Genomic DNA, 23179 nt, shown 5'->3' on the forward strand with positions numbered 1-23179 from the left:
TTGATTTAATAGTGAACTACCATGGGGACACCTGGGTGACTGAGTGGTTGAGCATCTGCCTTTGGCCAAGGTCGGGATCCCCGGGATCCTGGGATCGAGTCCAAATCGCACTCTCCTCAAGGAGCTTGCTTCTCCCTCTGCCTGTGTCCCTGCCTCTCTCTGTGTCTCTCATGAATAAATAAATCTTTAAAAAAAAAAAAAAAAAAAGACGCCTGGGTGGCTCAGCGGTTGAGTGTCTGCCTTCAGCTCAGGGCGTGATCCTGGAGTCCCGGGATCAAGTCCCACATCAGGCTCCCTGCAGGGAGCCTGCTTCTCCCTCTGCCTGTGTCTCTGCGTCTCTCTCTATGTCTCTCATGAATAAATAAAATCTTTAAAATAAATAAAATAAAATAAAGTTTCAGTTGTACATTTGAATTAGTGCCATGGTGAGTCATTTTTTCAAGGACCTCCTTTTACTTTGCTCTCATTTTGAGTACTTTGCACAAACCTTCCTTAGCCTGACAACTAATAAGTTGATTGATTTTATTATTTCTTTCTCTTCTTTTTTTTAAAAGATTTATTTATTTTTAGAGAGAGAGAGAAAGCTGGGGCGGGGGGTGGGAGGCAGAAGCAGAGACGGTGTTAAGCAGACTCTGTACTGAGCAATGAGCCCAGTGCCAGGCTTGATCTTACAACCTGATCACAACCTAAGCCAAAACCAAATCAGTCACTTACCTGACTCTGCCACCCAGAAGCCCCTGATCTTTTTCCATACCTTTTTTTCCTGACTCACTAGTGCCTGCTCTAAAAACCTAAATCTAAAAGTAGTGACATTATTTTGTCAAAGTTCAAATACACATAACCATTTGACTCGGCCGTTCTATATGCCTGGGTATATAACCAAGAGAATCCAAAATACATGTCTACACAGACAGTTATAAAGAGATGTTCATAATATTCATAGTAGCCTATTCCAATGTCCTTCACCTGATGTATGGATAAACAAAATATTCATGCAGTGGAATATTATCTGATTATTATAAAGAAGTAAAGGAGCAATATATGCTACACTATGTATAAACCTTGAAAATATTGTGCTGTGGGAGAGAAGCCACATCAAAAGAGGCCACATATTGTATAATTTAATTTATATGAACTGTCTAGATAGGTGAAGTCATAGAGACAACAAGTAGATTAATGGTTGCCAGGGACTAGAAAGAAGGGAGAATGGAGTTCAGGGTTTCTCTTGGGGATGATGAAAATGTTGATTTTAAAATTGATTGTGGGGATTGTACAACTCCACAAATGTACTAAAAACTACCAAATTGTAGGACAGCCCCTGTGACCCAGCAGTTTAGCTCTGCCTTGGCCCAAGCAAACCCTGATGCTCCTGCTCCAGGGGAGACTTTTTTTTTTTTTAGAGGTTCATTGTCCAGGGAGCTCTGTGTGAATGAAGTGAGCACAGACACCACGTGTGTATTTTAAGGTTTGGAGTCAAAATATTTTCCAACTAGGCAGTCCATGTGTCAAACAGCCTGTCTCCAGTTTGTCCTAATTCCTCACCACACATTTGTAGACCTAGGACCACAGACCTTTGCTGTGTCATCATAATCACATCTAAAAATTGTACATTTTTTTTAAAGATTTTATTTATTTATGAGAGACACAGAGAAAGAGGCAGAGACACAGGCAGAGGGAGAAGCAGGCTCCATGCAGGGAGCCCGATGCGGGACTCGATCCGGCTCTCCAGGACCACGCCCTGGGCCAATGGCAGGCACTAAACCACTGAGCCATCCAGGGATCCCCCAAATTGTACATTTTAAATGGTTGTTTTATCGTATGTGAATTATATTTTAATTGTTATTTTTTAAAAATGGATCTAGTTTCAGTTCTAAAATGAATCTTACAGAAATATTTGTACAAGTGCACATATTTACATACAGAAGGATGTTTCTTGATGTGTAGTTTTAATAGGAAAAAAACAGCCAATTTTAATAAATTATGGTATATAACAACTGGAGACTATAATTGTTTTTTAAAAATGAGGATCTATGTTTTGACATTAAAATCTTTATAAAATAAAAGTGAAAAACAAAGTTTTCAAAAATACAGATATTATAGTATTTTAATTTTATATCTACCTAATTTGTCTATCTGGAAAATGCTTTGGAAAGATACATACCAGTCTATTAACTGTGATTACTTCTGGGAAGTGATACTAGATTTTATCTGGACACATAGAGATTATTCACTTTTTCTTTGATTCATTTCCATGCTATTTGAACTTTTTTTTTTTAAGATTTTATTTATTTATTCATGACAGACATACAGAGACGGGGAGAGAGAGGCAGAGACACAGACAGAGGGAGAAGCAGGCTTCATGCAGGGAGCCCAAAGTCTCGATCCCGGGTCTCCAGGACCTGGCCCTGGGGTAAAGGTGGCGCTAAACCTCCGAGCCACCCGGGCTGCCCCTATTTGAACTTTTTACAATAGAAATATATTACTTTATTATATAGAAAAACTGAGTGTATTTATTTATTAAAGATTTTATTTATTCATGAGAGGCACAGAGAGAGAGGCAGAGACACAGGCAGAGGGAGAAGCAGGCTCCCCGCAAGGCGCCCGATATGGGACTCAATCCTAGGACTCGAGGATGATGACCTGAGCCAAAGGCAGATGCTCATCTGCTCAACCGCTGAGCCACCTAGGTGTCCCAAGTGAATAAATATAAATGCTGGTTGCAGAACTGAATTTTTACTGTTTCCTTCCCATGTTACTCGGTTGATAATGACTATCCTGTATATATTTACCTTTTCCTTTAATCCATATAATAAATTAAATCCTAGGTTTATAGGTGAACTAAAAATAATTTGCTTTGCAAATTATTGAGATTTTAAAAAATGGTAGCAAATTAAAAGTATTGATAAAAAAATAAACATCCTAAATTTATTCAGGTCATTTGTTTACCATGTTCAACTGCAACGTTCTGTTTTTGGGGTCAGTAAAAGGAGTCACCTCTGCATAATTATAAAATATGTCTACCAGAATAATTTAATTGGAAAAAAATGATTTCATGCTTTCAGTGTGCTTTTTAACAAATTAGATTACTGCCTTTCAGGTTTCTCAGGATCATGAAACAATGGCACAGGTTTTGTTCAGCAGGAATTTGAGATTGAATGTAGCTTTAACATTCTGGAGAAAGAGAAGTATAAGTGAACTTGTAGCTTATTTGGTGAGGTAAGTGTGACCTCCAAGCTTGATAAATTAATAAAGTAATTTCCAGTGTTTTATGTTGAAGTGCCTCTTCTTTTTTATGTTATACTGGTATTTTAAATTTCCTATATTTGGCTTCAGTTACAACAGTATAGCTTAAATTATATTTATCACTAGTCTATGAGTAACCAAAATACAGGAAAGCATCTGTTTCATCATATTGAACAAAGCTATTACCTTTTCTAAGATTCTTATATATAAAACTAAGAAATAGGGATCCCTGGGTGGTGCAGCGGTTTAGCGCCTGCCTTTGGCCCAGGGCGCGATCCTGGAGACCCGGGATCGAATCCCACGTCGGGCTTCTGGTGCATGGAGCCTGCTTCTCCCTCTGCCTGTGTCTCTGCCTCTCTCTCTCTCTCTCTCTGTGACTATCATAAATAAATAAAAAAATTTAAAAAAATAAATAAAACTAAGAAATATCAGGTTGGGGAAAGTAACCTTTTAAAAATCCCCTTTGAGGGATCCCTGGGTGGCGCAGCGGTTTGGCACCTGCCTTTGGCCCAGGGCGTGATCCTGGAGACCCGGGATCAAATCCCACATCGGGCTCCCGGTGCATGGAGCCTGCTTCTCCCTCTGCCTGTGTCTCTGCCTCTCTCTCTCTCACTGTGTGCCTATCATAAATAAATAAAATAAAATAAAATAAAATAAATAAATAAATAAATAAATAAATAAATAAATAAATAAATAAATAAAAATCCCCTTTGAGTGAAAATTTTAAGCATGGCCTTCCTCAGTATATTCTAGTCTCTTCTCAAACATTTTTTTTTCCCTAGAGAGATAGAGGGCGAGGAATATGTGGGCACATGGGGAGTGGAGGAAGCGGTGGCAGGCAGAGAGAGAGAGAGGGAGAGAAAGATTCTTAAGCAGTCTCCGTGCTCAGAGCACAGAGCCCACAGGGACCAGATCTCATGTTCCTGAGATGATGATGACCTGAACCAAAAGCAAGAGTCATGCTTACCCTCCTGAGCCACCCAGATGCCCCGTTTCTCAAGCATTATCTTAATGAGGCCTTCCCTGACCTTATTTCAAAATACATATTTATTCACTCTCTGTCTCTCCTTTTTTTTTTTTTTTCCGTAGCACTTACTACCATCCACATGCTCTATATATTTTACTTGTTATCTGTCTCTGCCTTCTTCCACACACCATCCCCACACACGCTCTGAAATACAAACGCTCTCTTTGTTTACTGCTGTATCCCCAACACCTGGCTCATCATAGAGACTCAGATTATTTGTTCAATGAGTAGATTTCTCAAAAGTAATGTGCAGGTTATAAATAAGGAAATCAGCTCTCTAAGCAGTTTTGTACCCAACAGGATAGAAGACCTTGGAGTTGTTGTGGATTGCCTTCCTGTGCTCACCAATAGGTAAAAAATATTTTTCAGGAAAAAGTAAGTTTAAAGGAGGACAAATGCCTTGTTCATATTTTTACAACTTAGTATTTGTTTTAGTTTACAGGAAGAAAAACAATACATCTCACTTGGCTGCTGTGTAGATTTGTTGCCTCTAGTAAAGTCCCTACTTAAGAGCAGATTTGAAGAGTAAGTGCTAATGTGACTCAGTTGATTTTTCTCTTTCAACATCCTTGATTTTGTTTCTTGTGAGTGTATAGCAGTAGATTGAGCTCCATGAGATATGCATGGTTTCTGTTTTCAAGGAGCTTATTTATAGTCCAATTAAGAAAAGAATATGAAATGAGTAAAGAATAATTACAAAAGCATCTGTAAACAACTTACATAAATTACAGCTTTTGAAAGTAGTAAAAATAAAATTCTTTTTTAAGGGGAAAGATCAGTGTGTCTGCTTTTTGAAGTGGGGGCAGAGTTTGTATCCTTTTTTGTAAAGTCTTCTTGTATGAAAACACTTGAATTTTGTAACCTAATGTCATTTCAGATATATAATAGTTGGCTTAAACTGGCTTCAAGCAGTCATAAAAAGGTGGTGGTCAGAACTATCATCCAAAACAGAAATTATAAATGATGGGTGAGTATATCTTTAAAGAGAAACTCAATCTAATAAAATTTTTTTCAGAAAGCCATTTGAGGGCAGCCCGGGTAGGTCAGTGGTTTAGCGCCACCTTCAGCCTGGGATCAAGTCCCATGTCAGGCTCCCTGCGTGGAGCCTGCTTCTCCCTCTGCCTGTGCCTCTGCCTCTCTCTCTGCATCTCTCTCTCTCCCTCCCTCTCTCTCTCTGTGTCTCTCATGAATAAATAAATAAAATCTTTGAAAAAAAAAAAGAAAAGCCATTTGATTAAACTAGGTAATAAGTGGATCCCTGGGTGGCTCAGCGGTTTAGCCCCTGCCTTTGGCCCAGGGCTCTATCCTGGAGTCCCGGGATCGAGTCCCACGTCGGGCTCCCGGCATGGAGCTTGCTTCTCCCTCTGCCTGTGTCTCTGCCTCTCTCTCTCTGTCTATCATGAATAAGTAAATAAAATCTTTAAAAAATAAAAATAAACTAGGTAATAATTCTATTCCATTATCATCATTAAATAATAACTGATTTTCTTTATCTTCAGAGAAATATTAAATTGGAATAGTGTTCACATGTGAAAATTATACATGGAAGTTGAATTCCAAAGCCCAGTAATCCCCTCTCTTTTTCTGACAGAACCTTACACTTCATTTTAGGAGGGAAAAAGCACAGTAGTTGTTTAACCCTCATATCTGTTACAATGAGTAAAGGAGAAAAAAAGAGATGGCTTCTGGTGGACTAAGTATTGAGGCACAGGGATAGAAGCATCCTGCAACCTATAAGTCTTTTGACTACCTAGACATTAACCTGAGAATCAAATGTGGATGATTGTAATTCTAAAAACTGTATTATAATCATCATAATTTGAGTATCGCCTTGATGTAAAAATGTATGGGCATTCTACCAAATGAGCCAGATTCATGAAGCTGCAAAAAATTATCTCCCAACAATCTTCTTTTTTTTTTTTTTTTTAAAGATTTTATTTATTTATTCATGAGAGATGCAGAGACACAGGCAGAGGGAAAAGCAGGCTTCCTGCTGGGAGCCTGATGTAGGACTCAATCACAGGACCCTGGGGTTCATGCCCTGGGTTGAAGGCAGACGCTCAACCACTGAACCTCCCAGGTGTCCCTCCCAACAATCTTCTTAAAGATTTTCTCTCTAGGCTCTCAAAAATTTCCCACTTCAACCCAAGACCAGGTTGCCCAAATGCTCCAAATGCCTGGTTTTCTTTCCTGCTTTAACAAATAAGTAAGGGATCCCTGGGTGGCGCAGCGGTTTGGCGCCTGCCTTTGGCCCAGGGCGCGATCCTGGAGACCCGGGATCGAATCCCAGGTCGGGCTCCCGGTGCATGGAGCCTGCTTCTCCCTCTGCCTGTGTCTCTGCCTCATTCTCTCTCTCTCTCTGTGACTATCACAAATAAATTAAAAAAAAAAAAAATAAGTAAATCATTTAAATCATTTCCATGATTTGCAAATATTATTTTAAAGAGCTCCTTGAAAATAAATAAATAAATAAATAAATAGCTCCTTGATTTCAAGTGGTACAATTCTCCTGATAAATACTTGAAATTTTAAAAACTGTTCATTAAGTGTATTTACTATGTTCATATTCTTATATTTGCATTTTTTTCTTATTTTCTCATAGAAATATTCAGATTTTAAAACAACAATTAAGTGGATTATGGGAACAGGAAAACCATCTTACTTTGGTTCCAGGATACACTGGTAATATAGCCAAGGTAATCTATATTTAAGCTTAAAAAGTTAAGCTTAAAATCTCTATTTAAGCTTAATTAAATATTAGAAATAATATGTTGGTATTATGCATCCATAAAGGAAGTCTTTCAAATATCCAATATAGTATTATTCTAATAAGGCCTAAAGTCAGTTTCATATTTACAAATGCTTAAGGTCCTCTGGGTATGAATATGACTTTTGCAAGAAACACAGGAATTAGCCATTGAATATGTTTCAGATATAGCTGTGGAAATGATGTGCTAGAGGGAATTTAATGAACTAGTTCCATTAGAGAAAAGGTTAAGAACCCAGGTTAGGAAGACATTTGAAAAGATAGGGACACTCAGGAAGCAAGGGGATGAGGAACCTGATCAAGTGGTTTCAGGGTATTAATTCTTACTTGGCTTTTGCTAATGTCATGCTTTTGGGAAAGTAAATGTTCAAATCACAGTACAAATTTGACATTAGTCTTTATTTTTTTATCTCTTAAAGGAAAATGCACATTGCTAATTTGGATTTTAATATTTAAACTCCAGAAAACATTGGTAGTTGAAATATAATTTCAGGGGGAAAAAAATCACTGTTAAGAAATATTTGCACCTGTTTACTGGGCATAAATGGGCATTAATTACAAATATACAAGCATTCTTTAGTTTAAAAACACAGTATTCTAAGTAAGAGATAATTATGTTATGGGCTTAGTTGCGATATTCTACTTGTATACCTTCAAGAAAAGAAGCAAAATGATGTATCAAGTGTGTTATAAGTGTGTGTAATTTTACTTTGTAGAATTCTTAATGAAAATGTCATAAAATCAATTTCCCAGTGCTTTGTTGTTTTAATTTGTTCTTTCAATAATGGGAGGGAAAAGAAAGTAAAATTTGATAGAAAATGGATATAGAGCATGCATCATATATCACCTCATTCTGGAGGCACCTTGCATTCTTGTTAGTACTGAAAAAATATTGTTTCCTTAGAAATTTGTTTTCAATTGCAATTTTTTATCCAGAGAAGCTTTATTGTGACTATGACCTTAAGATACTATATTTATTATTGAATAGAATAGTGAATGATTACAAGTTCTGTGAAGTTCCTTTAACTGGGATAAAAACCTCTTTTACAGTATTAAACCCTCAATTGTTAATTTTTCCAGGGTAGAAATCAGAAAGGCTGTGTCATCAAGCTGGCCTAGAGTTTATATAACACTGCAGGAATTGCTGGAAGTGATTTCATGATCTTGCTTCACTATAAAAGCAGAGTTGTTTGATCACAGGAACCAAAGCATTCACTCAACACTTAAACATTTATTGAGAATGTGCTGTATGCTTTTAGCCAGACCCTGGCTAAACAAAATACAGCTTAATTCAGTAAGACACATTTTTTACCCTCAGAAGGTCACAAAAGAAAGCAAAAGCAAGTCAAGTGACAAAAAGGGAGAGGAAAATGGGGTGTGCATCTGTGTATTTGCCGTACCAGCTAATGAAATGTTTTTGTTTTGTTTTCTAAGGATGTAGACGCTTATTTATTACAGTTGCATTGAGAGAATCCGTCTATTAAAGAGCATTTGATTATTCAAAACATCCCTAGACTGAGCTTTCCAAAAAGAATTTTCATCTGAGAACTGTGAACTGTGGAAGAAATAAAAACTTTTTTTTTTCTTTAAAAAGCCGCATATGAAACCACTAATGAAAACCTAACAATCTACTTCACATTGAAGTGGGAAAATATCCAAAAGGAGCAGCTTCAACTTCAGTGAGGTGAAAGTGCACTATGAGGATGGTTCACCTTTGCTGCATTTGGGATTTATATGATTATTTGGTAACATTGTTTAAGAACTACTGGGTCTTAAAAAAAAAAAAAAAGAACTACTGGGTCTTAATGCAATCTTGTTTAAGAATATAATTTATACTGTGTCAAAAAGAAGACAGGACTTAAAAAAAAAAAGAAGACAGGACTTATTACTAGAAATCACAAAGACCTATCATAATGACTTTTTGAAGATTGTGTTTTATAAGAAAACACTTAAATGTGTGCAGCTATTTTCTTATTTTGAAAAGACTTTGCAAGTTTAAATGTCATAGCAAATAATCAATACTAAAAATTTGTCCACACTGAGACACTGTGTATACAAAAAGCCTTAATTATTAATAAGCCAATGTGTACCAGTATCTGTTTAAAAAAATTAAAACCAGCCATGCTTCTGGCATGATAAAATCATGGAATCAAATCAAGGGTTTCCATTCATGTAGAACATTGTTGTTAAAACTTATTCCATACCATTTTTAAAACTTGAGAATATTTTTAGTATCTTTGATTTTTTTTGTCAGAATCATTGTCATGTATGTATGTGTTATTCCTATATAAAAAGAAAAAAGTGAATATGTATTTGTGTGAATGCTAACTGGAAATGTCCATGGAATTGGCTAATTTATATTCACTTTTTATTGTATATAGATTTCTAATATTTTCAGTTCTGTATCATTTAAGCTTTCCTCATTTGAGTAAATTCACTAAATATTTCTAATTTTTGCTTCATTTAATTCTACTTTTATATCAGTTCCAATTCTTTTTCACTACTCATGTTTTAAAGAATTACATACAGTTCTTTAGAAACGTTTACAGTTAGTGCTGACCTTGTTTTAAATTCCAACCCTTTACGTTACTACCTCCTCCAGTGGTTGGTATAAAATGCCAGCAGACCATATGAGGTCCTTTTTTTTTATACCATTTTGAGTGTCAGTGCACCCACTTCTGGAATGTCTTAACAGCTGTATATCTTATCTTGAAAGTGATTGGGATTTAAATACCACTATTGGTAGTTTGTGCATCATCTCTTTATAAGCCTGAGAGGTATCTGAGCAAAGATTTTTAGTAATTTCTCTGCAATAATTCTAAAAGCACTTGAATGTAAATCTTTAGCATGTATCCAGTTAGCCAGTACTGATGTGAATCCCAACTTTTTTCCCTTAAAAATGTTATTTGTCACTGAGCTTTACTTTTTGTGTACCTATATTTCACATAGCTATGTATTCCTCACAGTGAACATCAATTTTAATAATTGGCTATTTTCTTAAGTCTTTAGAATAATTTAAGAGTACGGCATTTCGGTGATTTGAGAGTTGAGTTATTTAGAAGTTGTTTTTCAGAAGGTGGGAATTTGAATTGTCAACCTGCGTCATCTCTGTGAAACCTTAAGATGATGAAATATAACCTTTCTTTGTTCCTATTCCTTTAATTATCACTGTCTTATCTAACAGTTTGAACCAGTTAACTCAGTTGGAGCAGGTGCTAATAAGGCTAAGGACAGGAGTTCAATCCTTTTATAGGTTGATTAGCTTTATACACATAAACAGAACTATTCATGGCTACAGATTACAACTTCTCTTAGGTACATATCTTACAAATTCAGCTTAGTCACAAGGAAGGTAATGTGTATAGCTTAGCATAAAACATTCATCTCAAATGGATAAACAACTCAAATAATTGGTATTTGTGATAGTATAGACTTTTAATCTAATATTTAAACATAGTATTAATGTAATATCTACAATATTGTGTCACTGTAATTTTCTCTGAGTAAGATCATTTTCTAAATAGTATCTTTTAAAAATCAAATTTCAACAAGTTAAATTTCAGTAAAAATCAGATACAAATAAAACATAGTAAGAAAAGGTGAAATCCTATTAACACTGAGTTCTTGTGTCTAAGTTTGAGTTTGTTAAAGGAAAGTATACTCGGAGGTATATGAGGCAGTAGAGTCTTTAGCTCACTAATACTATTCGGTACCACACAACTCCTAATTTCTGTTCTTGGCCCCATTGCAGTTTCTGTTAGTACCTACGTTTCTCAGTTACTGAGTTATGATTATTAGTATTATTTTTAGTGCTACTTTTAGATTTTTGGATAAAAGATGTTAGGTAAGTAAATACTGTTGAACACTTTGGTTGCTATTAAGCTCCTCTTATGCTATTTAATCAGAACAGTGTTGATCTGATCTTCAGAAAGAGCCAAAGAAAGTGTTTCCAAAGTATTTTGGCTGCTATATTGACCTACATTAGAACAATTACTGTCTGTCATCACTCATTTGTTATTGTGCTGCTGAGCAGTATACAGAACTGAGGGACTACCCAACATCTCTATGCCTTTCTACCTCTTCTACCTTCTTAGGTATTCTGTACTTGACTTTGCTAACTTTGCAGGTCTAGGAACAGGAAGTTTATGGAGATGATAGAGGGTTGTAATCAAGTAATTTGCTTCTACTAGAGATAAGGTGAATGAATTTTGTAGTAAGTGGTCATGATCAGATAAGGGTTAAAAATTAGGAAGCAAGCATTATCAGATGGTTTTTAAAATTAATCATTTGGCAGTAATTTCAAAAGTAATTTGACAGATTATTTACTTGAATCCTGAGATATGAGGATTTGGATATAAATACTGTATCTACTTGGGGAAATCATTAATATCAGCACTAAACTCTAAGGGCTACTGAGGAATGAAATCTTTATGCCCTTAAACATTCTTGATACATGTTATATCCTAATCTTAAAAATGGTCATATGGACTCAGGGCTACATTTCTGGCTTTTGAAATAGTAATAGTTTTCACAAACTTAGAACACTTCTGTATTTGGCAAGTTGTTGGTATAATTAACATGAATGGATAACTTGAGAAATGATTATTAGCTATTAAATGCAGATAGTAGGAATTATATTTAAATATTTAGCTACTTAAATCAGTCAAGGAGCTTGAAAAGCAAAATTTAAGTTAATATTTTAGCAGTCACTCCCAGTTATCTTCCTATTTAAGAGCAAGACGGTAATGTCAATTGCCTTTGTTGATTTAAAGAAGAAAAAAAGAATCACAAGCAACTGACTTAACTGGAGTGATCCATGTGGATGCACTACTTATATTTCAAATTTTTATTTTCTGGATTACTTCAAATGGAAATAGTATTGCTGGACATTGGCTGGTATTCATTCTCCCTTAATTTCTAACTCTAAATATGAAAATTGACATAAAACTTTGTGACCAACTACTCCTACTTTTTTATTCTGTAACAAGAATATAGAATTAAAAAATTCATCCCTAAACACTGTATGCCTCTAAGTTGCAAGATAGCTTGATTGATTCAGTAGCTATGACAATAGGTATAAAAATAAAAAATACTATGTATTATATACCCAGTATAATGAGTATATTTTCCAATGCTGTACTTAATATTTAAAATATTGTAGCCATTGGGTAGCCCCTGTGATCCTGGAGACCCCGGATGGAGTCCCACGTCGGGCTCCCTGCATGGAGCCTGCTTCTCCCTCGGCCTGTGTCTCTGCCCCTCTCTCTCTGTCTCTCATGAATAAATAAATAAAATCTTTAATAAATAAGTAAATAAATAAAATATTGTAGTCATTGTAACGTTCTCTGGGTAAGATCATTGACTTAACAGCATCTACTAAAATCAAATGTCAGTAAAAATCAAGTACAAATGAAACATAGTATATACCACCGTATTTTCTCTTATAGACTGTGATTAATCATAAAACACAAAAGACAGTGACTTCTATAAAAAAGGCAGCCCCAGAGCTGCCAGTGTTTTTCAGAGCAAAGCTTGTTATATATTATTGCTTTGATAAACAGCATTACCATTATCTGAATTACAAAGTTTTCAAATAAGAGATGCCAGGAGTCTAGATGAGGATTCAGCCCCCAAATACACAATACTTGAACAAGTATTGATTTTTATCCTTTACAGTGTCCTGTACTTTCATTCAGATTTAGACCAGGATTTTATATATATATATGTGTGTGTGTGTGTGTGTGTGTATATAATATATATATATATTCCTGAACCTAGCCAAGACTGTTATGACACCATGAATTGCCAGAATTACTTGCTTCTAGAATTAACTATTTATCAACCAAACCTGCAACATGGAGCTTGAGTTAGAATTGGACCTCATCTTCCAGAAGTCAGGAGGAGAGGTTTAGTGTCCATTTACTTTTTTACTTTGATTTTAAAAAGAGAGAGAGAGGAAAAAAAACTTCATTAGCCCTTTGTGTACAATTAGTTGACTAGATGAACGAGGACCTAATTCACCCCTGACTTGCCTTTACTATACTCACCAGTCCTCTTCTGTACAACTGTAGTTTAGCCTCAACAATGGCAGGAAAAACGAAGGCTGATACTTTTACGCAGATTCTAAAGCTCAGAAAGTTTAGGAGGGACCTATCTTTCGCCCTTAGCTTTCCAGATTCTTTTTCCTCTCCTTAGATCAGAAATTGGTAGAGGGGACAACCAATTCACTTCTCAGTCCCTTCTTTTGAAGACTTCTCTGCCTATCCCTTAGATGTCAGCAAAGTTCTGTTTCAAGGTCTCTTCTCACTCTACCAGTTCCCTGAAAAACATTGTTTATTCCCATAGTTTCCTGTACTGTCTACATTCATTGTTCTCATTTTGGGGGTGGACGAGACGCTGTTTTTTGATGGATCAAATGGACATGGATTTTTTTTTAAAGGTCGTGAAAACATTGAACATGTTTATCATTCTGAAATATCTTGCCTTAAATCTCTTAGCTCATAAATTATATCTGCAGTTGCCTACTGAGAACGTCCATTGGGACATCTTGTAGACCCGTTAAATTCGTTATATCCAGAACTGACCTCATTCTCCACCTCCACCAACCCTACTCACCCCTCACTCCCCCCCTCCCCCACCCCCAGGGACAGAAAGTATCCTGGTCCTGGGTTTCCATTCTCACAGAATAGCCCTAATGTCAGCAATGATCAAGCCACGGAGCTTTGAATCATCTCCAAATTAGTCATCAGATCCTGTTGGTGCACGTCCCTCAGTTTCTCTCATCTTACGTCTCTCCACCTCTCCCGCTATGACCTTGGTCTACATTATTCCAGCAGCCCCCTGCTGGTCTCTGGCATTGTTCTTGCATCTCTCTATGCTAGCCTCCACACAAGCTGCCCTCGCATAGTCAATAAAGCACAAATTTTACTTCCTAAGGCCTCTTAGAATAAACAGTATGATTTACAGTCTGTTGACTCCTCCTCCTCCTCTCCTCCAGTGCTTCAACTAGAATGAACTTATTTCCATTTCTGGGAAAACTGCAAAGCTGAAAACATTCTTCACAAATGTTTTGTGTGCCTGAACAATCTTCCCCAAGTGCACCCATTTATCATTTCCTTCAGGTCTCAACGGAAACGGAGTTTAAACACCTCCTAAAACCATTTGGGGTATCTGCTACACACTCTCATCTTAACCCTGTCGTCCTAACACTACTGTTATGTCAGTGTTTTCTAACTGTTCATCTGTTGTCCCAGCTAGATTGGTAACGTCCTGAGGCCGAGACTGTTCTCCGTCACGTGTCCTGTACTGAGCACAAAGCCGGGCAAACAGTAGGCATTGATTCTTACAGAATAATGCAAGGATTGGCATCTTTGGGCATACATTGTTTGAGGAAGTTATTGAATAATCCAAAGCTGTTTGTGACAGCAGCTAAAAATGAATAATTTTAGAATAAGAATATCCAGTTTTCTTCTCTCACTTTTTTGATTTAGGAAATTGGTTTGTAAATGTTCATGCTACAACAGGTTAAAACCTTAGCTAAAATGTGTTTGAGGGCATCCCCGGTGGCTCAGCGGTTTAGCGCCGCCTGTGGCCCAGGTGTGATCCGGGAGACCCTGGATCAAGTCCCGGGTCAGGCTTTCTGCATGGAGCCTGCTTCTCCCTCTGCCTGTGTCTCTGCCGCTGTCTCTGTGTCTCTATGAATGAATAAATAAAATCTTTAAAAAAAAATAAAATGTGTTTGATTCTTAAAGGTTGTTGCAATTGTTTTTCTATTGTGTAGTGTCTACTCTTCACATGGGATCCATGTAAGAGAGGACTATCTATATAGTGCAAAGTGAAGGTATTTTCATGTAATATGTAAAACATACATTTGCTTGAAATTTAGGGTATCTCTTCACAGTGTTTTGTGTTTCTCTTGTTTTTGTCTTAAAATAATTAGAATCATGTGAGGTACAGTGGCTTTTTTTCCCCTGTAAAATAGACTAATAAAAAGAAAATCATCCATAATCTCATCCACCCAGAGGAACCAATGGGTCTCCTTCCAGATTTTCTTTTTTGTGTATGTATATTTTTATTGCAAATGAATTCAAACTCTACATAGTGATACTTGGTATATTGTTTCCTACTTTCATACACTGGAAAAGCTTGAAGGTAACTGAAAAACTTTTTTGCCTATTAAAGCTATATGTTGTGAGCAGTTATTAACTTCTGTGGAGAAATTGGAAGTAGCCAAAAAAAATTAGAGAATTACTTTTGGAGCATTCTTAATATAGGATTCTGTTTTCTTTGACCATTGCTAATTATTACCTAATTTTTAAAAAATGCTAGCAAGAGTGCTTATAAGGAAAAACAGTTTCTCTATTTTGAAAAAGAAACATATAAGTGTGTTTAAATGATCTTAATTAATTAGGAACAAAATTTCAATTTATATTCTGATGTATTCTAGCCATCAAGCATAATTTTCTAAATTAGATTGCCCTTTATTTCTGAAACTCATAATGTTAAGCAATACTATGAATATCAAGTCAGTATAGAACTAAGATTTTATTTTTAAGATTCAGCTCTATCTGAATAAATCAATTCCTAATAACTTGACTCTCAATGTATTTTTTACAGAAGGTCTATCTAATGAAGTGCTTCTAGCTGGATAATTTTCTTTTCTGCCTAAATAATTTTCCTTAGATTCTGTATTCTTTTTTTTTTTTTTTTAAGATTTTATTTGAAAGGGAGAGAGAACAGTGGGGGGAGGAAGGGGCAGAGGAATAGGGACAAGCAAACTCCCCGCTGAGCGTAGAGCCTGACCCAGCTCCATCCCAAGACCCCAGGACTTGATCCCAGGACTCCAGGATCCTGACCTGAGAGCCCCAGGCAGATGCTTACCCACTGAGCCACCCAGATGCCCTGCCATGATTACTTTTTAATTAAGAATACAGAATCTGGGGCACTGAGGTCACTGGATCAGTCTGTCTTGGGCCCAGGTCATGATCTCAGGGTCCTGGAATCCAGCCCCATGACAGACTCCCTGCTCCCCTGGGGAGGTGGGGGGTGTCTGCTTCTCCCTCTGCCCCTCCCCACATGCATTCTCTCTCTCAATAACGAAAAAAAAAAAATCTTTGCATTCTATCCTGAAGTCATGTAATGCTAGAAATGGAGAAAAACTAATGGTGAATAATAGGAACAGAGATAGGTAAAGCTAACAATTATAAATATACACACTCATATATGTATGAAAAGTATGAATATTCTATGCCTAGCATCAACCTACTATTCTATGCTAATAAACCATAAAGATTGTTATATTTTTATATAGAATAAAGAAGGAGGATTTTCTCTTTTTTTCAAGATTTATTTGAGAAAGAGCTTGTGACCACTTGAACGAGGGAAGGGACAGAGGGATATAGAAAATCTCAAGCAGACTCCCTGCTGACTCCATCTCCATGAGATAATGACCTGGGCTGAGCCCGAGAGTGGGACAGCTCAACCCACTGAGCCACCCAGGCACCGCAGGGAGGGAGGTTTTCTTACAAATGGAGGCACTAATGTCTTTTACTGAATTCTTCTATAGCATATGAATGTTTTCATACTAACTAGGTAAAACAACTTAGTCTTTGTCAACTCTAGGGTCCCGCTACATTGGTTTACTTTCATATCCATTTAAATGTTTGTTTTAGGGATCCCTGGGTGGCGCAGCGGTTTGGCGCCTGCCTTTGGCCCAGGGCGCGATCCTGGAGACCCGGGATCGAATCCCACGTCAGGCTCCCGGTGCATGGAGCCTGCTTCTCCCTCTGCCTGTGTCTCTCTCTCTCTCTCTCTCTCTGTGTGACTATCATAAATAAATAAATAAAAAATATAAAATAAAAAAAAAATGTTTGTTTTAAAGAATAGCAATAAAACTTTACTCTCCATATTATTTGTAAAGTTATTGGTGATTTAGCCAGGTATAGTTTTGTTTTCTTTGAACTTATTAAGACAACAGCAAAATAGGTCAGAAAATTGTTAGTACCCTTCTAATAATTTTAAAATATTCAAATATTTTGATTTTTTTATTCAATAACTTTAAAGATATATTAATCAAAGGTAACTGTGTAGCAATTGAAACAAAGTAAACCTAACATTTTAGGTTTTTTTTTTAATTTTTCTATTTATTATTTATGATAGTCACACAGAGAGAGAGAGAGAGAGAGAGAGGCAGAGACACAGGCAGAGGGAGAAGCAGGCTCCATGCACTGGGAGCCCGACGTGGGATTCGATCCCGGGTCTCCAGGATCGCGCCCTGGGCCAAAGGCAGGCGCCAAACCGCTGCGCCACCCAGGGATCCCAACATTTTAGGTTTTTAAGAATGTTTGATAAGGACGCCTGGGTGGCTCAGTGGTTGAGCATCTGCCTTCGGCTCGGGCCATGAACCTGGAGACCTGGGATCTAGCGTGTCAGGCTCCCTGCAGGGAGCCTGCTTCTCCCTCTGCCTGTGTCTCTGCCTCTCTGTGTATGTGTCTCTCATGAATAAGTAAATTAAAAATCTTAATTAAAAAAAAAAGAATGATAGTATTGATCCAGGGCCATGTTATTATTGCCTTAGTTTAATAATTTAATCACTTCTTGCTTTGTCAGAATTTACATAGCTAATGTATATAATGACTTCATTCTACAAATCTTCAAAACATGAAATGGCAAAAGTTTGCTTTAAAAGGCTTTGGTGGGGAACCTGGGTGGCTCAGCGGTTGGGCGTCTGCCTTCGGCCCAGGACATGATCCTGGAGACCCGGGATTGAGTCCTACATCGGGCTCCCTGCATGGAGCCTGCCTCTCCCTCTGCCTGTGTCTCTGCCTGTGTCTCTGCCTTCTCTCATGAATAAAATCTTAAAAAATAAAATAAAAAATAAAAGGCTTTGGTGATGATGAGAAACTATACTTTAAAATAATTGAATCCCTGTGGCTGCTGCTGTTGAGAACAGACTGCAAGGCACAAGAGAGGAGTAGTGGGACTGAAGTAATTATTTAAATTATTAAATTATTTAAATATCGACATAAGTTTGGAATTAAATAATGAAAGCTCTAGTGGCCGTGATAATTGATGTGTATTTAGTGTAGTATTCAAAAGGGTAGCTAATGTTTTAGAATTATATTACATTGTTTCTTAGTTTTCTTGGACAAAGTTTTCTTGATATACTTTTGTAATTTGAACTAAATGAAAATAATGTGACTTTCTTTTTCTGTTATCTTTATTAGGCAGTGGGACCTAATAATTCTTTAGAAACATAAGTTGTTACGGGAGGACTCAGTTACCTGTTTTGTGTTTAAGTGACATAGAACTTAGTGCTTTTAAATGCTAATTCAGCTATTGACTAGTGTGATATTTGAGGAACTGCATTATATCCTTGAAATGAAATACTTCAGGATATTTATAAAATATACACTGCCTCCATGAGCAGCTTGCAGCAGCTGGTACACTCCCATTTGTCATATGGTGTGAGTTTCATGTCTGTTACTTTTATCTTTTGATCAGTCTTTTTAGAAAAAAAGTGACAGCTGACTACACAGAAGGAAAAACTTCAAGAACATCCTAGTAATATGTATTACCAGTGATCTGAGTAAATTCTAACACTGATAGTTTAGAAATATATGTGTACAGCCAAATGTTTATAAATACCCAAAAAATTAGGTTCATCATGTAAGAAGTCATTAACAAGCTTTATTTTAAAAACAGCCTAAAAAAAAAAAAAAAACAGCCTCAAAATTCAAGTTAAATCTATGGATTTTTTTTTTCCTTTTTCATGTTAGACTAATAGAAATTTCTCCTGTTGGTTTGATTATACAGCTCTCTAAAAGTCATACTTCAAGTTAAGTTTCCCAAAACTTTTATTGGAAAAGTAAGGACATGGTTTAAGTCTGATGAATACTAAGGTATGATTGAGGCTCTATCTAAAGTTCTCTATTTACTGCATGTCTCATTTACTGCTAAACATAGGCATTAAGGGCAGCCCTGGTGGCTCAGCGGTTTTGCACCACCTTCAGCCCAGGGCCTGATCCCAGAGACCTGGGATCGAGTCCCATGTCGGGCTCCCTGCATGGAGCCTACTTCTCCCTCTGCCTGTGTCTCCGCTTCTCTCTGTCTCTATGAATAAATAAATAAAAATATAAATAAATAAATAAATAAATAAATAAACAAACAAACAAACAAACAAACATAGGCATTAAGCTACCAGACACCCAGTGGATAGTAAGATGTCAGCTGGGTGAGATAGTGAAGCTGTCCATAATCAATAGGTTATACTTGCTCTTTGTTTATTGATCTTAAGCACAAAGGTTAGGTACAACCCCTGTCCTCAGAGAGTTGTTCAAAAACACTAAATGTACTGAAGTCTTTTCCTTATGCAGTGTATTTACTAGATGCCTGGCTACAGAAGAAGGAAGCTATTTGCCCTGGTGTTGATAAGTTCTTCTGAACTTTATAATTAAAACTCAAGTAATAAGTTTAATAGGGAGTTTTGTATACCGTTTATTTTTAAATTCGACACATGAGATTCATACTTTTAGCTTATTATTTATCCACCAGTATGTCATTTGAGAATAGTGGCATCAGTGGGTTGTTACAACTTTCAAGGACATTTTATCTTTCCACCTTTCCCTACATACTATTACTTGTGTAATGGGGAGCTGCTGGGAGGTTTTTCTTACAAGAATTGACCCAGAGGAATTCTGATTACACCAATTCCACGTCACCTTAAGCTTGCTTTAATTTTTCTTACAGCCTTATGGAGGTATAAATGATATACAGAAACTGCACATCTTTAATACACACAATTTGATGCGTTTAGATCTGTGCACACAGATGCTTACCTGAGACACCATGACCACAATCCAAGCAGTAAACAGATCCATCACCTCCAGTCTCCTTGTGTCCTTTGTTGTGTATGTGCTAAGAACACTTAACATGAGATCTGTGCTCATCAAAATTTTAGCTTAGTATGGCATCATTCACCGTAACCAAGATGAGAAAGCAACCCAAATGTTCACTGACAGGTGAGTGGATTTTTTTAATGTCATATACATAAACTATTATTCGGCCTTGGGCAGGAGGAAGAACTGTCCCCGTCTGTGACAGCCTGGACAGACTTGGGAGCCGTCTGAGTGGGATCAATCACAGGACAGGTACTGCGGGATTCCACTTGCGTGAGGTGCCTGAACTGAATTTGTAGGAGCAGGTAATGGAATGGTGGCTGCCGGGGAGGGGACTTGCTCAAAGGATGCAAAGCTGCACGGACACAGGAGAGCGCCTGCTGCGCAACCTGGCACCTGCAGTGAACGACGGCGGCTTTAGCAGGTGATGCCTTTGGGAGCTGGGGTGAAGCCTCCATTAAACGAACCGGAAAAACGTTTGCTTTGAAGATTGTATTTATTCACGAGAGGCAGAGCCGCGGGCCGGCCGAGGAGCAGCCGCCTGCCCCCGGGGAGCCGGGAGCGGGACTGGATCCCCGGAAGCCGGGGTCCCGGCGCGGCCCGAGGCAGGTGCTCGCGCAGGGAGGGGAGCCCCGCCGCAGCTCCCCGGCGTCCCCAGCCCCGAGTCCGCGGGGAGCCTCGCTCCCTCCAAGCCTCCCGCGGTCGCGCAACCCGCCGCGGGTCTGGAGACGGAACCGTGACGTCAGAGCCGCCGGGCGGGAGCTGCGACGTCACGTGTCCCGTCCCCGCCCGCGCGGCGCGAGGAGCTCAGCCCAGACGCAGGGCGCGGCCCGGGGCGGGCGCTGGGGAAGGCCGTGTGCGCGGGCGCAGGGGGCTCAAAGCAGGTAAGCGCAGGCGAGGTGGAGCCTCAGACAACCCCGGAGCCGGAGCCGAGGCTGCAGGCGGCGGCCGCAGGGGCTGTGCGGAGGCAGGAGGCCCTGTGCGGAGCCGCAGCTCAGCTCGTGCGCGAAGAACACCGCGGGAAGGGGTCAGTCAGCAGGGACGTTGCCGTCCGAGTAAGGAAGGGACTGCTGCGCCATTTATCCGTTGCCCTGAAATACAAGGCTGCAGAGGACAAGGTCCACGTAGAGAAAATGATCATATTTCTGTAGAGCACCAATGAAACGGTTGAAAATGAAATTAAGGGCGCACCTGGGTGGCTCAGTCGCCTGAGCGTCTGACTTCCGACTTGGCTCAGCTCATGATCTCAGGGTCCTGGGATAGAGCCCATGGAAACCCACCTAGGGCTCCTGGCTCAGTGGGGAGTGCACTCCGATTCCCTCCCTCTCCCTCTGCCCCTCCCCCCAAATAACTAAAACATTCAGAAAAGAAAATGAAATTAAGAAAACGCTTCCATTTACAGTAGCACAAGAAGAACAAAATACTTAGAAATAAATGGAAACTGAGAAATGTTCTACTCTAAAAAAAAAAGAAGGAAATGTTCTACTCTGAAAACCATGAAACATTGTGGAAAGAGACGAAACACGACCTAGAGAAATAGAAGGATGTCCCATGGTAATGGTTCAGAATAGGTATCATTATTAAGATAGCCATACTCCTGACGTTGATCTGCAGATCTAATGCAGTCACAATCAGAATCCCAGCTGACTTCACAGAAATTGATAAGCTGATCCTAAAATGCATATAGAATTGCAAGGGAACTAGAAGAGCTAAAACAGTCTTGCAAAAAGCAGGATAAAATTGGAAGACTCACACTTTAGGATTTCAAGACCTACTACAAAGCTGCGGTAATCAAGACAGGTGGTGCTGGCAGAAGAAGAGGTATATAAATCAATGAAGTGGAATGGAGAATAGGGGAAAAGACCCTCACATGCATGGTCAACTGATTTTTCACAAGGGCGCTAAAGCAAATGCAGAAGGAATAATCTTTTTGATGATCATCACTGGGACAACCAAATATTATATGCCTAGGAATGTATGTGGACCCTTCACATCACTCACAAAAATTAACATAATGTGGATCAAAGATCTAAATATCAGAGCAAAAACTATAAAACTCTTGGAAGAAAACATAGATATAAGTCATCAGCCTTGGATTAGTAAGTAGTTTCTTAGGTGAGACACCAAAAGCACAAGCAACAAAAGAAAAAAAATCAGATAAATTGGACTTCATCCAAACCAAAACTTGGGTTTTGATGAACCCACCAAATCAGAGAAAATTTTTGTGAGTCAGATGTCTGATAAGGAACTCCTATCTAAAATGTATCAACAGCTATTACAGCTCAACAATAAAAAGACTACCCGATTAAAACATGGGCAAAGGTTCTGAACAGTTAGTTCTCCAAAGAAGACATACAGGCATAAGGAAAACTGCTCAAATCATTAGCCACAAAGGGAACGTACCACAGCGAGAAACATGCATAACACAAAGTGTTGGTGACGTTACAGGGAAATTGAAGCCTCTGTGCTTTGCTGGTGGGGATGTAAAGTGACACAGCCACTTTGGAACACACTGTGGTCGTTGTTCAGGTAGGGAAGCTGAGGTACTGTAAGACACAGCAGCTCTCCTCCTAGTCGTACATGCAAGAGAATGAAAATGTCCATCTGTGAAAATCCTGTACGTGAGAGTTCATCGCAGTATGATTCACAACAACCAAAGTGTGTCATGGACAGAATGTTTGTGTGGTGGTGTCAGAAGTGGGGCCCCTGGGAGGTGACTGGAGCATGGGGGGGGCGCCCTTGTGAATGGGATCCGTGCCCTTAGAAAACGGGCCGCAGGGAGCTCTGTGGCCCTTCCTGCCATGCGAGGAGAGGCGGAGAAGATAGCCACCCACGAACCAGCCACCAAATCTGCCAGGGCCTTGGCCTTGGCCTTCCCAGCCTCCAGAGCTGCACAAAATCAGTGTTTATTGTTGAAACAACCCAGTCTATGCCATTTTTATTATGGCAGCCTGAACTAAGACAAAGACTAAACAAATCCCATCAAGTGATAATAGGATAAATAAAATGTGATGTAGACATAAAATGGAATATTGCTTCATAATAGGAGTGAGGTATTTCTTTAAAAAAAATCTTATTTATTTATTCATGAGAGACAGAGAGAGAGAGGCAGAGACACGGGCAGAGGGAGAAGCAGGCTCCATGGAGGGACCCCGATGCGGGACTTGATCCTGGGACTCCAGGATCACACCCTGGGCTGAAGGCGGGGCTAAACCGCTGAGCCACCGGGGCCGCCCAGGGGTATTT

At 38.6% G+C, this 23179-nt stretch overlaps 1 protein-coding gene across 2 annotated transcripts in view; it reads left to right on the forward strand.

Moving 5' to 3' along the window:
* KATNBL1 (katanin regulatory subunit B1 like 1) overlaps positions 1-9488 on the forward strand; it is a 59640-nt gene extending 50152 nt beyond the window's left edge. For both annotated transcript variants that reach the window (XM_038579906.1, XM_038579905.1), the window contains exons 5-10: positions 3098-3216; positions 4571-4621; positions 4706-4795; positions 5148-5237; positions 6873-6966; positions 8472-9488. In XM_038579906.1, coding sequence (XP_038435834.1) covers positions 3098-3216; positions 4571-4621; positions 4706-4795; positions 5148-5237; positions 6873-6966; positions 8472-8504 — 477 coding nt within the window. In that variant the 3' untranslated portion in view covers positions 8505-9488. The remainder of the gene's footprint in view (positions 1-3097; positions 3217-4570; positions 4622-4705; positions 4796-5147; positions 5238-6872; positions 6967-8471) is intronic.
* Positions 9489-23179: the final 13691 nt, after the last annotated feature.

This window comes from Canis lupus, chromosome 30 (assembly GCF_011100685.1).
Source record: "Canis lupus familiaris isolate Mischka breed German Shepherd chromosome 30, alternate assembly UU_Cfam_GSD_1.0, whole genome shotgun sequence".
NCBI lineage: Eukaryota > Metazoa > Chordata > Mammalia > Carnivora > Canidae > Canis > Canis lupus.